This window comes from Onychomys torridus, chromosome 9, assembly GCF_903995425.1.
Source record: "Onychomys torridus chromosome 9, mOncTor1.1, whole genome shotgun sequence".
Classification (NCBI taxonomy): Eukaryota; Metazoa; Chordata; class Mammalia; order Rodentia; family Cricetidae; genus Onychomys; species Onychomys torridus.
The window spans coordinates 45,379,703-45,396,170 of record NC_050451.1 but is presented as its reverse complement, the minus strand read 5'-3'; the positions used below and the strand labels follow the sequence as shown (position 1 = coordinate 45,396,170).

The window sequence follows — 16,468 nt, the reverse complement described above, 5'->3', positions numbered from 1 at the left end:
CATGAAGAATCTTCAACATTTTCAGATTTTAGACCATTGCAGAGTTCAATTTTCAAACTGGGAAAGCTCAACTTGCCACTACTGTTTACAAGTTAAATGTTTCCTTATATTTTGGTCTCCTTTGCATAAGCCCTGTATTTATGAGCTTGTAATTCAGTTATCAGGATTCCCTGTCTTTTATTGTAGGGACATTTTCCTATCCAGTTCATCTCATGTGAGAATCACAGCCATTTATTGGATTATCCTTCTAAACATCCAGTTTCAAAATGAAGACAAAGTAGAGTAGCTGTTTCTACCCCAGCCCCTGAATGAAGACACTAACTTGCTGTGGACATAAGAGTTCAAGCTGGCCAGGTGGAGGTGGCACACGCCTGTAATCCCAGCACTCGGGAGGTAGAGGCAGGTGGATCTCTGGGAGTTTGAGGCCAGCCTGGTCTACAGAGCTAGTCCAGGACAGGCTCCAAAGCTACACAGAGAAACCCTGTCTCAAAAAACAAAAACAAAACAAAAAAGAGTTCAAGCTGGTAATGCTCTGAAACTGGTGTAATCTTAAGGGTATAGTAGAACAGACTAGCAAACTGCAGAATCTACTCTATGAATAATGGCTTGTCAGGATAAAACTGAAAACTATGCAGTTTAGTTAAGGAAATTTATCTTTAAAAGTCTTTCACAAACATGAAAATCATGACTTCTTTTGAGGGAAACTAAAGTAAAATATAGTCAATGGTAGCTTAGAACAAAAGCAGAGCCATGTAATGATACCCTCTGAAAAAATAGCCGGCCTAAAAATTAACGTTCAGTGATTTAATACTACATTTAGGACATTTAAGACTAAAGACTAAGAAGACCTATGATAGAATATGTAAACTCAAACTTGACATTTTCTATCCTCTTCATTACAGTCCTTTATGCTACATAGAAATGAGTTACCGTGATGAGTTACCGTGATTTGCAAATCACAATTGGCCAGGACAAAGGGACAAAGGGAAGCCAGAAAAAGCAGTGTAAATAGAAAGCACAGCATAATATGCACCCTCCTCCTATTTCAATAATTAACACACTGGTAACCACTCCATTTCACGAAAGGAAAACATGAGTTACGATTTGAGTAAAAGGTATTTTTATGGGAAAAAAAGAAGGCTGAGCATCTTGCCTAGAAAAATCCTTTAATATCTCACGTTACCTAATACAGTAAAAGCCTTTCAAAATGCGTTGAGAATTCAGTTTGCATGGGAAATCCACTTGCCTCAGAATGGCTACTCATCTTTTTAATTGAACGATTAAGTGGCAAAATCGTTCAGAACAGAAAAATATAGTATCTTCAATAGACATCTCAAGACAATAAAGTTCTATTTACAGGGTGCTATCTATAATCAGAGACCACCAGAAGCAAAAATAAACCATCATTTCATTGTCCTTTCTCTCAGCAGCAGGTTATGGCCACACACTAAGGAGAGCCAAGAACCAAAGAAATGTGCTCCAGGTGAAACAAATTTCCCAGAACAGCTGTCATGAGAGAGTTTTCTTTCCCCCTGAGAATCAAGTAGATCAATCATTGGATTGCATGAGACAAAACGAGCTCTAAATCCACTATCATGTAAGATCAAAATTCTGTTAGGCATTTCTGTTTAGAAAACCTAAAATGTACAAATGATAAAAACTAAATAGCAAGACACGGTGCTTAGTAGTACCACGGCAGAAATTTATGGTATTTGGTAAAATATACATGTGGTATTTGTGGGTTAAGTTTATTGCTTTTTGATGGGCTATAGCACCACTCTGAGGAATAAAAGATGGTTAGCATTAACCAGCCTTTAGTCACAATGTGTTTCTAGTAGAAGTGTTTCAGAAGGAGCACTGAAAAGCCAAGGAACATCTGCGTTATGTTTTAAGTGTTCTCAGCTTCATTCAGCAGGTGAGCTGGGATCAATCTTAGTAACTTGTACTGGATTTGCTACTGTCAGGCTGATGATTCAAATATGAAACCAAGGGACTCAAGTCATTCAAACTTACAAAGTTAGCACACTGCAAATTTTCATGCCAAAAGAAAATTTGGGATATAGTTATTGCTTAAATGAGCAGTGGCTACACGTGTGAAATCTTCAAAATCACAATTGATAAAATTTCTTTAGTGTGCTAAAATTTATCCTAAGGGAGAGAGAAATGTACAAGGGCTATGTAGATACTGTCTACTCACTATGGAAAACAGGCCAATTTCTCTCATACCTATTTTAAAAACTAGTATCACCATGGTGATTTCAGGATTAAGAATAAGAAAGTAACATCACACATGCTATACAGAGTCAACCAAATAATGATTTTCAGCTACTACTTTACTCAGTCTTCAGAAAGTATAATATGAAGTAAGTTTCCTTAATCTAAAAGTTGTGAACAGATAGACTGCTATGCAGAAGCACAAAGATATTTTAAATGTAATCTTCTATAAGAAGTAATTAAAATTTCAAAGCCAAACAATCTAGCATCAAGTATGTTTTCCTCTGAGACTGACTTTATCCACAAGTTTTTTTCCTTCAATCATCTGGATTAATCAGCATTCTCCACTGGTAATCTTTGTGAGAAAGTGGGACACTATCTCCTTTCAAGTAGCTTGACTTTCTAAAATGACTATTTCAGGAGTGGAATTTCTAAAAATAATTCTGCCCCGCATAAGCATCAGTCACTTTTGGAAGCAGGCAAAAGAATTCTCCTAAGAGTGGTAAAACTTGAGAGTGCTATGCAAGTTGTAATGCAGCGTGATCTGTACACTTGGGTGTGGGAGGTGTCATACACTGAAGGTTGGCAGGGAAAAAGAAAACAGTCTTACACTGTCACCAGACATTTTACAAAGAGAAATGTCTTAATCTTGTTTTCAAGTTACACACACACTCTCTCTCTCTACTTACATATATATATATCTATATATATACATACATACTTTTTTATTGATGGGGTGATGCAGAAAGTCACAAGTGAGAAAAGGACACTAAGTTTTAATAAAGGGAACATAAAGTCGTTTTCACCAGCATAGGTTCACATTACAGAACACCAGTATCAACAGCATTCTCTTGTCTATTTTTGGTACAGAAGATGGTATCTCTCTACACAACCTGGTAAGGCTTCAGTAACTAAAACATAAAAAACAAACAAACAAAAAAACCCAAACAAAACAAAAAACCCAGCCTATTAGTTTACAGTTTATTTTAAAAATTTTGAAAGACACTGCAAGTCCTACACTTGAGTAGTGCTACCTACCCACACACAACCGTCTGGTCAAGAACGCAGTAAAAGAACGCCCTTTGGAGGGAGCTCTGCAACAGCATAGCAGTGCAACAAGAAAAACTTATACATGGCACATTCTCTTCATATTTTGTAATGTAAAAAGTTACAAACATACCTAATCAAATAAATAATAATAAAAAAGAATTTGATGTATTTGTTAAGTATCCTAAAACCACTACATAGAATAATGGCAACTTTCACTCACAGATTATTTACATGGTGATACCCAGTGTGGGTACATTGCTACAAAACTGAAAACAGAAGGAGTAAACTTGAAATGTTTTCCTGTAAAGATCTAGCAGCATGACTATCTAATGCTGTGGTTATCCCATTGCTTCTGAAACGGTCCTTTTTTAGTCTGTGTCTTCATCCAGTTCATAATTGTCTTTATCATAAATATCTTTTACTAGAAGAACCCGTACAAGCATATTTTCCAGGGTGTTCCGGTCCAGGGAAGTAGATGTGTACCACACAGGGCTATCTGTAGAACTAGAACATTCTGGTTGCAAATAAAAAACATCCATTCTCTGATTAAGATTCTGTGGACTTTGGAGGAAAAGAGAAAAGGTCAATTTCATAAAACACAACAAAATTCAATTAACTTTACTTCTTTCAAGAACAACTCAGCCCCCAACAACAGCTGTGCTCAGCACCTTCTGCCTCATTAACTGCAGTAATGTTTTATCAGTAAACTGTTCTCTAAGCCTTTGTGATAAAAGAATTAGTTCCCTACTGTAATTTAAACCCTATATTTCATAGAATCCAAGACTCTATTAATATATACACTATTATTTTAGTCATTATTATAATGGTGCCAATTATAATCTTAAATGCATTAATTTAACAGTGCATGTCCATTTCAGGAAAAAGGAAATGCGAAAAATATGACTTAAAATGATGAAAATATGCAACATATAAAAAAATTAAATACCAAAAAGACAATACTGAGAAAGGAATTCCCATCTGGCAAGTAGTTACCAACACTGGAAATCCATGAAACTAAACTGATGCTCCAGAATAGAGCTTAAGAAAATTACCTGCATGGTAGGAAGTTCATATGTTTACAAGTTCTTCAAAGCCACCCCAGAAACCGCACTATTATTTGAGAAGTTGTTTACAAAGTACAACTCAACTCCGCACTTTATGAAAGTCAGAGTGCTTATTTAAAACATTCAAAATGACAGCGTATGACAAGGCCTCAACACTTAAACAGTTCCCAGTGCCTGTTAGTTTCAGATAGGGGAATGCAGCAGTCATGCAACTGGGGGACCTTCCAAAGAATGTCTTAAAAAACTGTTTTCATTCACATCTAGGTATTTTATTTTCATCTTTACCCATTGTACCTACTTTTAAACACACCTACCTTTGCACTAAGAGCTAACAAACAATAGCCAGCAACCTGGTTGTATAAAGCCAAGTACTGTGAACTTATTGTTATATAGTATATGGTGTCTGTCTAGTTGTAGTAGGACAATCAAGTAGATAAAACAGAGATTAGATATCCAAAACCTAAAGTAATTATCTCCCCACAGGAAGTTTGTGTCCTTGCTCGGCAATCAACAGAACCACTACTCTCTAATATGAAAGAGGGCAGCAGGAGTGATATTTCTAGTAAAGAGTGGTTTCTTAACATGGACGGTCCTAAAGCATATGTGCTGATACTTCACAAGAGGACTCGAAAGCTATAGTGGAATGTAACTTTGGAATATAAATTTCCAAGAGAAATCTTCAAAATTGATAAAATACCATCACTTCCTACATGCATATTGTGTGTGTGTGTGTGTGTGTGTGTGTGTGTGTGTGTGTGTGTGTAATATACATTGGTTTTTCAAGACAGGGATTCACTGTGTAGCCCTCGCTGTCCTGGAACTCTCTATAGACCAGGCTGGCCTTGAACTCACAGAGCTTTCTGCCTCTGCCTCCTGAATGCTAGGATTAAAAGCATGTACCACCACTGTCCCCGGCTTGCCATCACTTCGTAATTAGTGTTAAATTCAAACAACTTATACAAACATCTTAAAAAGTGATGCATGAGGTCACAAGTTCAATTCACCCGTACTACAAAATAAAAGTAAAGTATCATTAATGTTCACCTTTTAGACAAGTAGCATTCAAACATTTTCACAGGACATCTAGAAGGGTTGGCTGTGTTTTCAATTTGTTCAAATACTGGCTCATCATCTTCATGTTTTCGTTTTCCAGTAGCAATTTTATCTTTAAAAAGCAACAATAACAAAAGTAAGCCTCCTAAAACCAATCTGTTTTTCTTTCTTGTGTATATGTGTATGCATGGTATGTGAATGAATGTGGGCACAATGAGCCACAGCATATATGTGAAGGTCAGAGGACTTCTCAAAGTCAGTTCTTATCTTCCACCTATATGAGGCAGGGCCTCTCTACATCTGCACTGCATACTCCAGGCTAGCTGGCCTATGAGCTTTCTGGTGATTCTCCTGTTTCTGCCTCTCCTCTCCCCACAGAGTGCTGAGATTACAGATGCACCATACTGTGTCTTGCTTTTTATGTGGGCTCCAGGAATTCCAATTCAGGTGGTCAGACTTGCACAGGCCCCTAAAACCAATTCTGAGTAAAGACATTACTATTTATCCATAGCAACATAGGATTAGGTTCCTTTCAGAGTTTTCTATGTGGTAGTTTTTAATGTATAATTTTCCAACAAAGGAACCAAGAGTCTGAGAATATAGCTCAGTTGGTAGAATGCTTGCCTAGTATGTCGGATGCCCAAGTATGAACCCCAGCTCAGCGTAAAAACAGTGGTTCATGCCTATAGTCAGCAAAAGAAGAAGAACCACAGTTCCAAGGTCAGTTTTGCTACATGATTTAAGGCCAGTCTGAATTAGAGATCCGATCTCAAAAAAAGGAAAAAAAAATTTACAACAAAAGAAATAAGACATTTTAAGAAGATACAGTTTGAAGGCAGAGGCAGATGGATATCTAGGAGTTTAAGGCCATCCTCATCTACACAGGGAATTCCAGACTAGCCAAGGACACATAAGTGAGACCGTGTCTCAAAAAAAAAAAAAAAAAAAAAAAAAGGAAAGGTATATTTTGTTTTTTGAAAACAATTGTCTTTCAGCTCTTAATGAATAGGGCTTAATGGGGTGGATTTTAATAAGAAAAAGTTTGAATATTCCCACCACAGATAATCTCCAAATAAAAAGGCTATACTATCAAGGCCAGTGATGGCTCACAGGTTAAGAGCACTGATTTGCTCTTGCAGAAGACCTGGGTTCAGTTCCCAGAACCTGCATGGTGGCTCACAACATTCATACCTCCAGTACCAGAGTATCTGACACCATCTTATGGCACCCTTGAGCACTGCACATTATGTGGTGCACACATACTTCATGCAGGAAAAACACATTCATACACAGAAAATAAAGATAAATGTTGATTTTAAAAGAAGTTACACTACCTTCATTATCTGTTCCACATAAGGAAGACACCTGATACCGAAGACATGCTTTATTTTCCATCGTTAAAGGATTTTTTTTCCAGTGCCTAAACACGGTGCCAAAGGAAAGTCTTAAGTGTTGCTCCACTGTTTTCAGGCCAAAATACTTAGTGTTAAAGTAGAACAAAGTGTTCAAAAGCGCTACTGGGGAGTGTGATCCTAGCTGTTTTATCCTCCAGAGATAGTCTTCTTCAACTCGAGAGAATATGGAACCTTAAACAGAGAGAACTATTTTAAAAGAATTATAAATACAACAGTTTTAATTTAACCATCTAGAAATAGAAGTGAATTTAAAACAGCCCTATGTCAATCCACTATTCACATTGGGTCAATGTGAATAAACCTTAGAATTATATCCATATTAGCTCTTTTAACAATACAAGGGTTGGGAAACAGTCTGTGGAACCACCATCCACAGAATAAGGTACAGGATGCTTGCTCCTGTCCTTCAGTAGGACAAATACATTATGATCAGAAGATAACTAAAATCTGTATAATTCTTGAAAACATGTGATTCTCATAATCAAATACATTTTCTTCATATCAGAACCTATATATTGTAGGTCTTAAGACATAAATATCAAGCTTTGCATTCCAAATAAAGTAGGTCACAGGCTTTACGAAGTTCTTCACAAACATTAGTTACTGATTATGTTTATTTTCAAATGAGCTCATGAGCACAAATTCATACATCCTAATTTGGATTATTCCCTAATTACACTTAACATACTTTCTGTAAAAGTAATAATTCCATTATCAACTATCAACACATATTTAAAACAGCATTACCATCTGGAAGAATGCTTGGTTGCCAACTTCGGAGTATTTTATTCAATTCTTGCTCAAACATCTGGTATCCTGGATCAATAAATATGTTGTCCTTTCGATTACTACCACATAAGTACTACAAAAAAATTATTGAAGGAAAACCAGCTAATTATAAACAGTGAATGTATTACACTTTTCATTTCTTAAGAAAAAGTTTTATGTTTAAGAAAGGCAAGGATTCTAATAAAACACAAGAAATTATTGGCCTTAGGTATGTGTGTACAACATGAAAAAGCATAAACTACCAAATAACTGTTGCTTAAAACATGAAAGCTGGAAAGTATAACACAAAATCCTGAATGTAAAAACTAGATAAGAATCATCAATATAGGGCCATAGAAATAAATTGCTTAAGCAGGTAAAGCATTTGCCATGCAAAAGCCTGATAACCTAGTAAGGTTCTCAGAACCCACTCTACAATATTGTCCTCTGACTGCCAGCTGTGCAGTGTGGCATGCACATGCTTCCCCCTCCCCCTGACACACACACAATCACACCCCCACTCTTTAGTCTGCCAGACAAATACAGAATGACTCTAGTTTATATCACACATACAGGAAAAATAGACAATTTAAAGAATAATTAATGATTAAAGGAAAACAGAGGAGCTGCCTGTGCTCTCTGCCAAAAAAGTGTGCATACATGTGTACATGGCTGCATTTTTAAAATGCTGAGAACCTAACCAGGGTTATACCACAAGGGAGGAACACCTATCTAGTTGCTCAAGGGCCTGGGCATTATTTCCAGTATAGCAGAAATCAAAACAAAAACAATCTTTTATCTGAAAAATAAACAATTTATAGAAGAGCCCAGGCCAGAGGTAAACATTGAGTATCTTCCTTAATTACTTCTCCACATTTTTGCAAGAAAAGTCTCTCACTGAACATGGAGCTCTCTGATTCAGGTAGACTTCCTGGCCAGAAAGCCCTAAGGAGCCTCTTGTCTCCCACTTCCTGGCATTGAGATTATAAGCCAACACCACCACACTTGGCTTTTTATGTGGGTGTTGGGGATCTAAACTTAGGTCCTCATGCTGGTACTGAAAGCATTTTACCAACTGAGCCAGCTAGTTCCTCGCCCCAGAGTTAGACCTTTCACTGAGATACTTAGGTAGAATTAATTTGTCCCAGAACTGTGCTACTACAAGTATTCCTTGAGTAGAGCACCATATAAATATTTCAAATCCTTGTGCAAACCATATCATAGCGTCCTCCCTTATTATTCTCCCTCACAGACCATGCTGGCCTCAAACTCACAACTCTCCTGCCTCACATATGCTAGCATGTACGATGTACTATGCCTGGTTTATAATGCTTTCATAAATCAAACTAATCAATTCTACTTCATTTTTTTTCTTTTGTTATTGTGTTTTTGTTTTTGATTTTTGTTTTCCATTTTTTGGGGTTCTTTTTGTTTGTTTGTTTTTTGAAACAAGGTCTTGCTATGTAGCCCAGGCTGACCTCACACTCAGGAGCATACCTGCCTTAGTCTCCCCCAAGTACTGTGCTACTATACTCAGCCCAGATTCAAACTTACCAGCTATATAACTTGGACAAGATACTATGTAGCACACCTCTCCTCATCAGAACAAGGCAAAAATAATGGTAGGTGCATCCAACACTTAGCACGGGTACATAGAAAATCAACTACTAGTAGTTAATAAATGTAATCTATCAACAGAAGTATGTCGATTTCCAAACCATGCCAAAGTCCAGTAAACAGGAAAAATTAAAATAAAGGATTAGCAAAACTTCATAAACACTATAAATCTATTTTTTTGTTTTGGTTTTTTTTCAAGACAGGGTTTCTCTGTGTAGCTTTGGAGACTATCCTGGAACTCACTCTGTAAACCAGGCTGGTCTTGAACTCAGAGATCCGTCTGTCTCTGCCTCCTGAGTGCTAGGATTAAAGGCATGTGCTACCACTGCCCAGCTAAATATTTCCGTAGCATATAAACAATGCAGTCTTAAAGCCTCATGAATAAAAGAAAATTGGTTGTATGTAATTCAGTAATTACTGAAAACTACTCATTTGTATGTATAGAACTTAACTCCACAAGCCACTGCTCTACTCTTTCTTAAATTTATAAACATAGTGCAAAGCTTTAAAACAAAATCTTACTACATTCCTACCTATAAAATACTCAAAGGTAAAAGTCCTAGAAGAAATTCTGGATGATGTCAAGTTACTACTATCTAGGAAGTTGGAAGAGAGAGAAATCTATCAGAATATACTATGAAATAAATTCTCAAAGAATGAAAATATTATTAAAACAACAACAAACCCTCAAAACTAAGCAATCAAGCAACCAAAAAAACTAGCTCATTTTTAGAATATGTTTAGGAAGGTGCTTTTAAATAAAATTTCATATAGACTCTAAAAAACAACAAAAATATAGAACTGGATTAAAATAACAAGAAAAGCCTAAAACTTTCTCTCCTTTCCCACTGAACCCGTGTTCTGTTTTACATGCAAACCTTTTCATCTGCATGGTCAAACATAATGTCTCTTGAAACAAAGGGCATGTACAGTTATTTAGCATTGTTAGTGTGGTCCAGGTAATATACTTATACCCTGTACTCATACAAAAACATCAGCAACTTAAAGGGAATTCTGTAGCTAACAGTCTATGAATTCATTTACTTGCAACTACTAAAAAGTGGTGTCATCCCCAAACATACAACTAATTGTTAAGACTCCTCACAAAATATGCATGAGGCTAGGGATGATGATGCGTGTGCTAATTCCAGCAAGTAGGAGGCAGAGGCAGATGGGTTTCTTTCTGTGAGTCCCAGGTCAGCCAGAGCTACACCATGAGACCCTGTTTGTTTTTTTGTTTTTGTTTTGTTTTTAAGGGGGGGAAGGGGTAGGGAGGTTGCACTTGAATTAAGTCAATTGTTTTTGTTTTGACACACAGTTCTAGAGAACTAGAAGGTGTAAGGAACATATATGTACTATGTTACAGAACAGCATAAAATATCTAGGAAAATCTTTTATATGCCCTAGGTATTTCCAAAGAGATTAAATTTTACCTTTCGCGGTAAACCAATAGAAATTCCAGAAACCTGAAACTGAAGAAATGGCTCACCCAAGAGCACTGCTCAATCATGAAGATCTGAGTTCAGATACTAGCACTGCCATCAGGCAGCTCACAAGCTGTAAACACCAGCTCCAAAGCATCTGACATCCTCTCTGGCCTCTGTGGGCACCCATATACACATACATACACACGTAATAAAAACTCTTTTAAAGTTCCACACACATTATATCTAAACTCTACCACAGCTTTTCTTAATAATATTATATTTCAAAAGCTTACCTCCTGTATACCAAGGCAGAGGTAATAGATGCTGTCGGGTGCATAATTCTCTCCATTTGGTCGTCGAATCTCATTGACAAAATGGGCTAGCCCATAGTTGAGCTCAGCTGTGGTATGAGAGAGTAGATCTTCTTTTAACTTTACAGATTTAGCTAAAAAATAAAATAAAATACTAAGTAACTGTTATGTATCTGCACCCATTTTAGGCAGCTCATAACTGCTTTTTAACTCTGATGCCCTCTTCTGGCTTACCCGGGCACTCATACACACATGGAATACATTCACAGACATACACATACAGACATAAATAAAATTAAATCCTGAGGTTGGAGAGGAAGTGATTAAGAACAATGAATGCTCTTTCACAGGATTCAGGTTGATTCCCAGCACCCACACGGCAGCTCACAACTGTCTGTAACTCCAGTTCCAGTGAATCCAATACCCTCTCTGGCCTTGGTGGGCACCAGGCATGCAGGCAAAACACTCATGCACATTAAATAATGCATCCTTGGGGAGAAAAATTAAGACAGTAAAATATTAAAAGTGATTAATTACAGAAAGCTATTTTTAAACAGAACTTAGGATAACAAAATCAAAACACTTACAGGATTTTAGCTCATCTAACACCAGAAGATCTTCATCAAGCTGCCTAGTTTTGACCCAATGTTTCCATGCATTTACACCATATGTATACTTGAAAGGAAAGCTGCATTCTGAATTGTCAGAACTATCATCATGAGACTGGTATCCTGATACAGCTTTTCTCTTGGTACCCTGGCCAAAAAAAAAAAAAAAAAAGCACTGTAAATACTTGAAGTCTACATTATTCCATGAATTCTATACCAGCTATCTTTAAAGAAAGGCAACTAAAAGAGAACTGTATTTATTTGTGTTAGAATTGGCTGACATTCTGAGAACTGATGAAATTTATCCATACTGCTTCTTGAAATCTAACTACATAGATGTTTCTACACAAATTATTTTGTATAATAAAATCAGAATTAATGAAAAAGTAAGACAAACAATATAGTAGTAGTATTAGCAGTAGTAATAATAATAATAATAATAGAAGGAAGATGATTCTACAGTATCAACTTGAGACTGAAGAACGTTTTAATAACTTCAACATATAAGAAATTTACTCTTAATCCCAGCACTTGGGAGGCAGAGGCAAGCAGACCAGCCTGGTCTATAAAACAAGTTCCAGGACAGCTAGAACTACAAAGAGAAACGCTGTCTTGAAAAGCCAAAACTAAAACAAAACAAAACCCTTTCCTTGGTTTTCACTGTGTCTCCTTTCTTTTCTTATTAGTGCAGAGGGTCACACCCAGGAGCACGCACATGTATCTGCCACTGAGTCACAGCCCCAGTCCCCTCCATTTAATGTTGGGTGGTGAGGTTGTTAGTTTGTTTGGAGAAACAGTATCCTTATCTGGCCCTGGTGGTCTCAAACTCACTGTGCCCACAAGGTCATGAAGACTTAGGCCTAACAGTTTATACTTTTAGCTCTAACAATTTAACCGTATGACCCATTTGAGTCAAGGGCTGTGTACAGAGTCAAATAAGAGCTCACTCTTAGCCTACTGTGGATACTCCTCGCTTTTTCAGTTCTTCCTTTCTTTCGAGACACATCTGGGAAAGCCATTTTCTTAAAGTGCCTTTTGATCTTGTCTTATGTTGGAAGTCAAAAAACAAAATTGTTGATAGAGTATTAAATTTAGATTCTGTGTGTGTGTGTGTGTGTGTGTGTGTGTGTGTGTGTGTGTGTGTATATGTGTGTGTGTATCTGAGTGATCAAATTATCTATACATATCTTGTTTCTTTCTTGTTTTATTGTTATTTCGTTGTGTTATTTTGGTTTTTTTGTTTTGTGATGTGTGAAACTGTGTGACATTTATGCCAAGCTAGCCTGGAACCTCTCTGACCCTCTAGCTTCTATTCTCCTACTAGAATTATAGGCACATACCATTACACCCAATGTACCATTACACCCAGTTTATGTAGTCTTGGTGATCAAACCCAGGGCTTCCTGTATGGCAGGTAAGCATTCTACCACTAGGCTACATCCCCAGTTCCCAACATGTCTTTCTTTCTGTATTGGCATGCTTAAGAATAAATTATACCTCTTCTATATTGATTTAACCTCATCAAAAATAATGATGAAAAAATTAATACCTCCTTTCCTTCTTGCCTCATCCTCACCAGTGATTACAATTATGTGCCACCATGCTCACTCAGAAAATATTATTGTCAGAGTTGAATTTCCTTTTTAAGTCAACTATTTTCTATTTTGACCTTGTATTAAGATACATTTTAACATCTCTCTTCCTATATCATAAGAAATCACCAATGCATCTTTCTCTATCTGAGATGCTGCTATAGAAATACGAATTGACTACAAGACATAAAAATATTAACAAATTCTGTACCTTTTTTTTAGATCGAGGTCTGGGCTGTTCCTCATATTCTTCTCCAAAAACAGGTGGTAATAAAAACTCATTTTCCATATCAAGCTCCTCCGCAGCTGACAAGTTAGAAATTTTTTTTTTTAAATAGAACAGTGGCTTATGCTACATAAACACAGCATATAAAGAAACAGTCACATGGCATGAATGAACACTCAGACATGGAAATGAATTTGAGGGAGGCTAGGGTCACTCAGACATGGGATAAGTTTGAGGTAGGCTAGGGAGTAGACGACTTATCATATTTAACATAGTCTGAGTTTTGATAAACTCTGTTCATACTACTAAAAAACATGTGTAACAAGTATCAATACAGAAATTTCATAGAACTATATGATACTAGAAAAAGCAAACAACTAAAAACTTAGAAGACCCAAACAAGAATCACTCAACCGGAACTCATAAATTAAGAGAAAAATGAAAAAAAGGAACACATTCATCTTTCTGTTTAAGGTCTAGAATTCACTTTATAGAGTCTCCAATTTGTAATCCTCCTGCCCCAGTAGCAGGACTACAGTTTCTGAAACACGTCCTCATTAGATCAGGCTGACCTCAGAACTTGATACATAGCAGGGGCAGCCCTTTTACTCTAATTCTGCCTCCACTATTCAATTGCTGGACTCTAGAAATATGCCAAGATGTCCAGACAGGATACATTTCCACACTTGTTCTTAGCTAAACAACCAAGAAGCAATGGAGTGTGTCTTTTAAAAAAACAACTGGGGTTGGGGATTTAGTTCAGTGGTAGAGCGCTCGCCTAGCAAGCACAAGGCCCTGGGTTTGATCCTCAGCTTAAAAAAAACAAAAACAAAAAAAAAACAAAAAAAACAAAAAAACAAAAACTGAATACATTTTTTTCATTCAAATGTGAATTTAACTTTCAAAAACATTAAGAAAAATGCTACCAACCTAGAAGATATGCTGACATGCCTACAATCCCAGCATTAGAGAGGCTAAGACAAGGAATGAGGTGAGTTGGAGGCTAGCCTAGAATATAGAGCCAACTCTATGTTGATCACTACCTCTACCTCAACATTATCAATACCTTTGAATTAAAAAGAAACAAGTATCATACTCTTCTCTAGTGTCTAAAGTTCCTGTAAAGTTCCTGTAATAAATTAAGTTTTAGTTGGGAAAAGAAAAGCAGTGGATGAAGGATATAGCTAAGTAGAAAAGGACATACCCACATACCCACCACAAAAATAACACACAAAAAAAGAGACAAGTATAGAGACTAGACAAGTATAGAGACAATGGGTAATGACATTAACATTGATGATCAAACTATTTTAAGTACAACTCTATAATCTGATTTAATAATGATAAAGTAGTATTTAAGTACCTCTGGGGAAATCTATTTCAATATCCAAATCTGGCTCATATGGTACATCAGGCATATTGGATTGTATATCTGGGTCAGAGTTCTTTGTGAGATCTGAACCAATTATGTCAGTCTCAATAATTACACCTGTAACAAAACAATAATTTCATTAGATATAAAACTTTCAAAAAAACTCAACAGTATCTGTATACTTAATCTGCCAAAGGAAAAAGTACATACCAATCTTAATATGAAAGCTACTATAAAATTAATAACTATAATTGGAAACTTTCAATCCTATACATTCTGGCTATCCCTTTTCAAAAATCAGTAAATAAATGTTATAATACTAAAACAACTCCTATGTTAGAATATTTTTCTGTGTGTGTTTGGGTGTGTGTGTGAGAGAGAGACAGACAGACACAGAGACACATTTGTCCTTGCTAGCATGACATATGTACTTCCACATAGATGAGCATACATGGGGAAACAGAGGTGGATGGTGTTGTTGTTGTTATTGTTTACTGGGTCCACCTCTCTTCCTACTCTACCGTCTCCATTCACTAGGGTTACAGGCACAAGCCACCGGGCTTGACCTTTTAAATGGGTTCTGAGTCTCTGAATTCAGGTTCTCATACTTATATGGCAGGCATAAACTGTATGAGGCATTTCCACAGGTAAATATTCTTAAAAACAATTCTTGGTGAGAAATAAATTTATGAAGGTAAATAACTAAAAATTTCAAACAAACTTTTTGAATTTTGACCAAGCTTCTACATACTCAGTATACACTTGTTTATAATTAACATATTTGTTTGGATGAGCTGCTTAACAACTTCTTTTGTTGTATAGTTACAAATGCATTCTATCCAATCTATGCTGCAGAATGATGGCAGGTCTCCAGACAGAAAAATAAGACAAATGCATACAAATAGAAAACAAAGGGTTTATAAAACAATACAACCATTCTATGAAGGATTTATGATATTGTTCTCCATTCTTTTTCCACATTCTTGCTATGTTTAGTACTGGGCACACCTAGAATTCACCCTCCTTCTGCCTCATGCCCTAAGCACAGCAATTGATTATCTATATTTTGTTTTTAATTAAGAGCAAAGACAGGAGTTGGGGATTTAGCTCAGTGGTAGAGCGCTTGCCCAGCGCAAGGCCCTGGATTCGATCCTCAGCTCAAAAAAAAAAAAAAAAAAAATGAGTAATATTTTAGCTTTGTGTGGTGTGTGTGTGTGTGTGTGTGTGTGTGTGTATTAGCTGGTTCCTAAAATTATTTTCTTGTGTGCTTCCAAAAACTCCTAACAGTGTATTTATCTAAAATGCCTATCAAGCATCCACAGCCAAATGAAACAACACCTGTCTCCTAGGTCAGGCGGATAGCTTTATTTCTTGTGCGATTTAGGGTGAGACCCTCCTTTCTTATACAACCTTACTAATAGATCCCTAACGTCTTAGCTAACCACTTCTAGGAATGTGGACTGAGCACACAGATCCCTTTAGATCTACTAACTGATCTACTGACCTCCTCTTTTGCCACTCTCCTTTGGGGTAGTAAGAAAAAGACTGTCAGTCACTGCCGAGGAAAATTCTCACCTACTTCTATGGCCCCATAAGAATTCCAGCCTGGTGACCTGGCTCTGCCAGAGGACTGCTATTGCTTGGTTTTATAACTGGATTCCTGAGAGATTTAGAGAGAACCGAGAATACAGAAAACTGAGAGGTAGAAGGAGAGGAGGATTTTTGAAGAGAGAACTTGAAGACGAGACAGA

The 16,468-nt window shown here is 36.7% G+C and overlaps 1 protein-coding gene across 5 annotated transcripts in view; it reads right to left on the bottom strand.

Annotated features, from left to right (window-relative positions):
* Window positions 1-1,149: 1,149 nt before the first annotated feature.
* Window positions 1,150-16,468, bottom strand: part of Zmym2 (zinc finger MYM-type containing 2) — an 80,885-nt gene continuing 65,566 nt past the window's right edge. For 4 of the 5 annotated variants that reach the window (XM_036198680.1, XM_036198678.1, XM_036198677.1 and 1 more), the window contains 8 exons: window positions 14,709-14,834; window positions 13,331-13,425; window positions 11,507-11,675; window positions 10,902-11,053; window positions 7,544-7,658; window positions 6,716-6,967; window positions 5,373-5,493; window positions 1,682-3,825 (listed from right to left, as the gene is read on the bottom strand). In XM_036198680.1, coding sequence (XP_036054573.1) covers window positions 3,633-3,825; window positions 5,373-5,493; window positions 6,716-6,967; window positions 7,544-7,658; window positions 10,902-11,053; window positions 11,507-11,675; window positions 13,331-13,425; window positions 14,709-14,834 — 1,223 coding nt within the window. In that variant the 3' untranslated portion in view covers window positions 1,682-3,632. Of the gene's footprint in view, window positions 3,826-5,372; window positions 5,494-6,715; window positions 6,968-7,543; window positions 7,659-10,901; window positions 11,054-11,506; window positions 11,676-13,330; window positions 13,426-14,708; window positions 14,835-16,468 lie in introns of all 5 variants that reach the window. The other variant, XM_036198679.1, reaches the window with a different exon arrangement.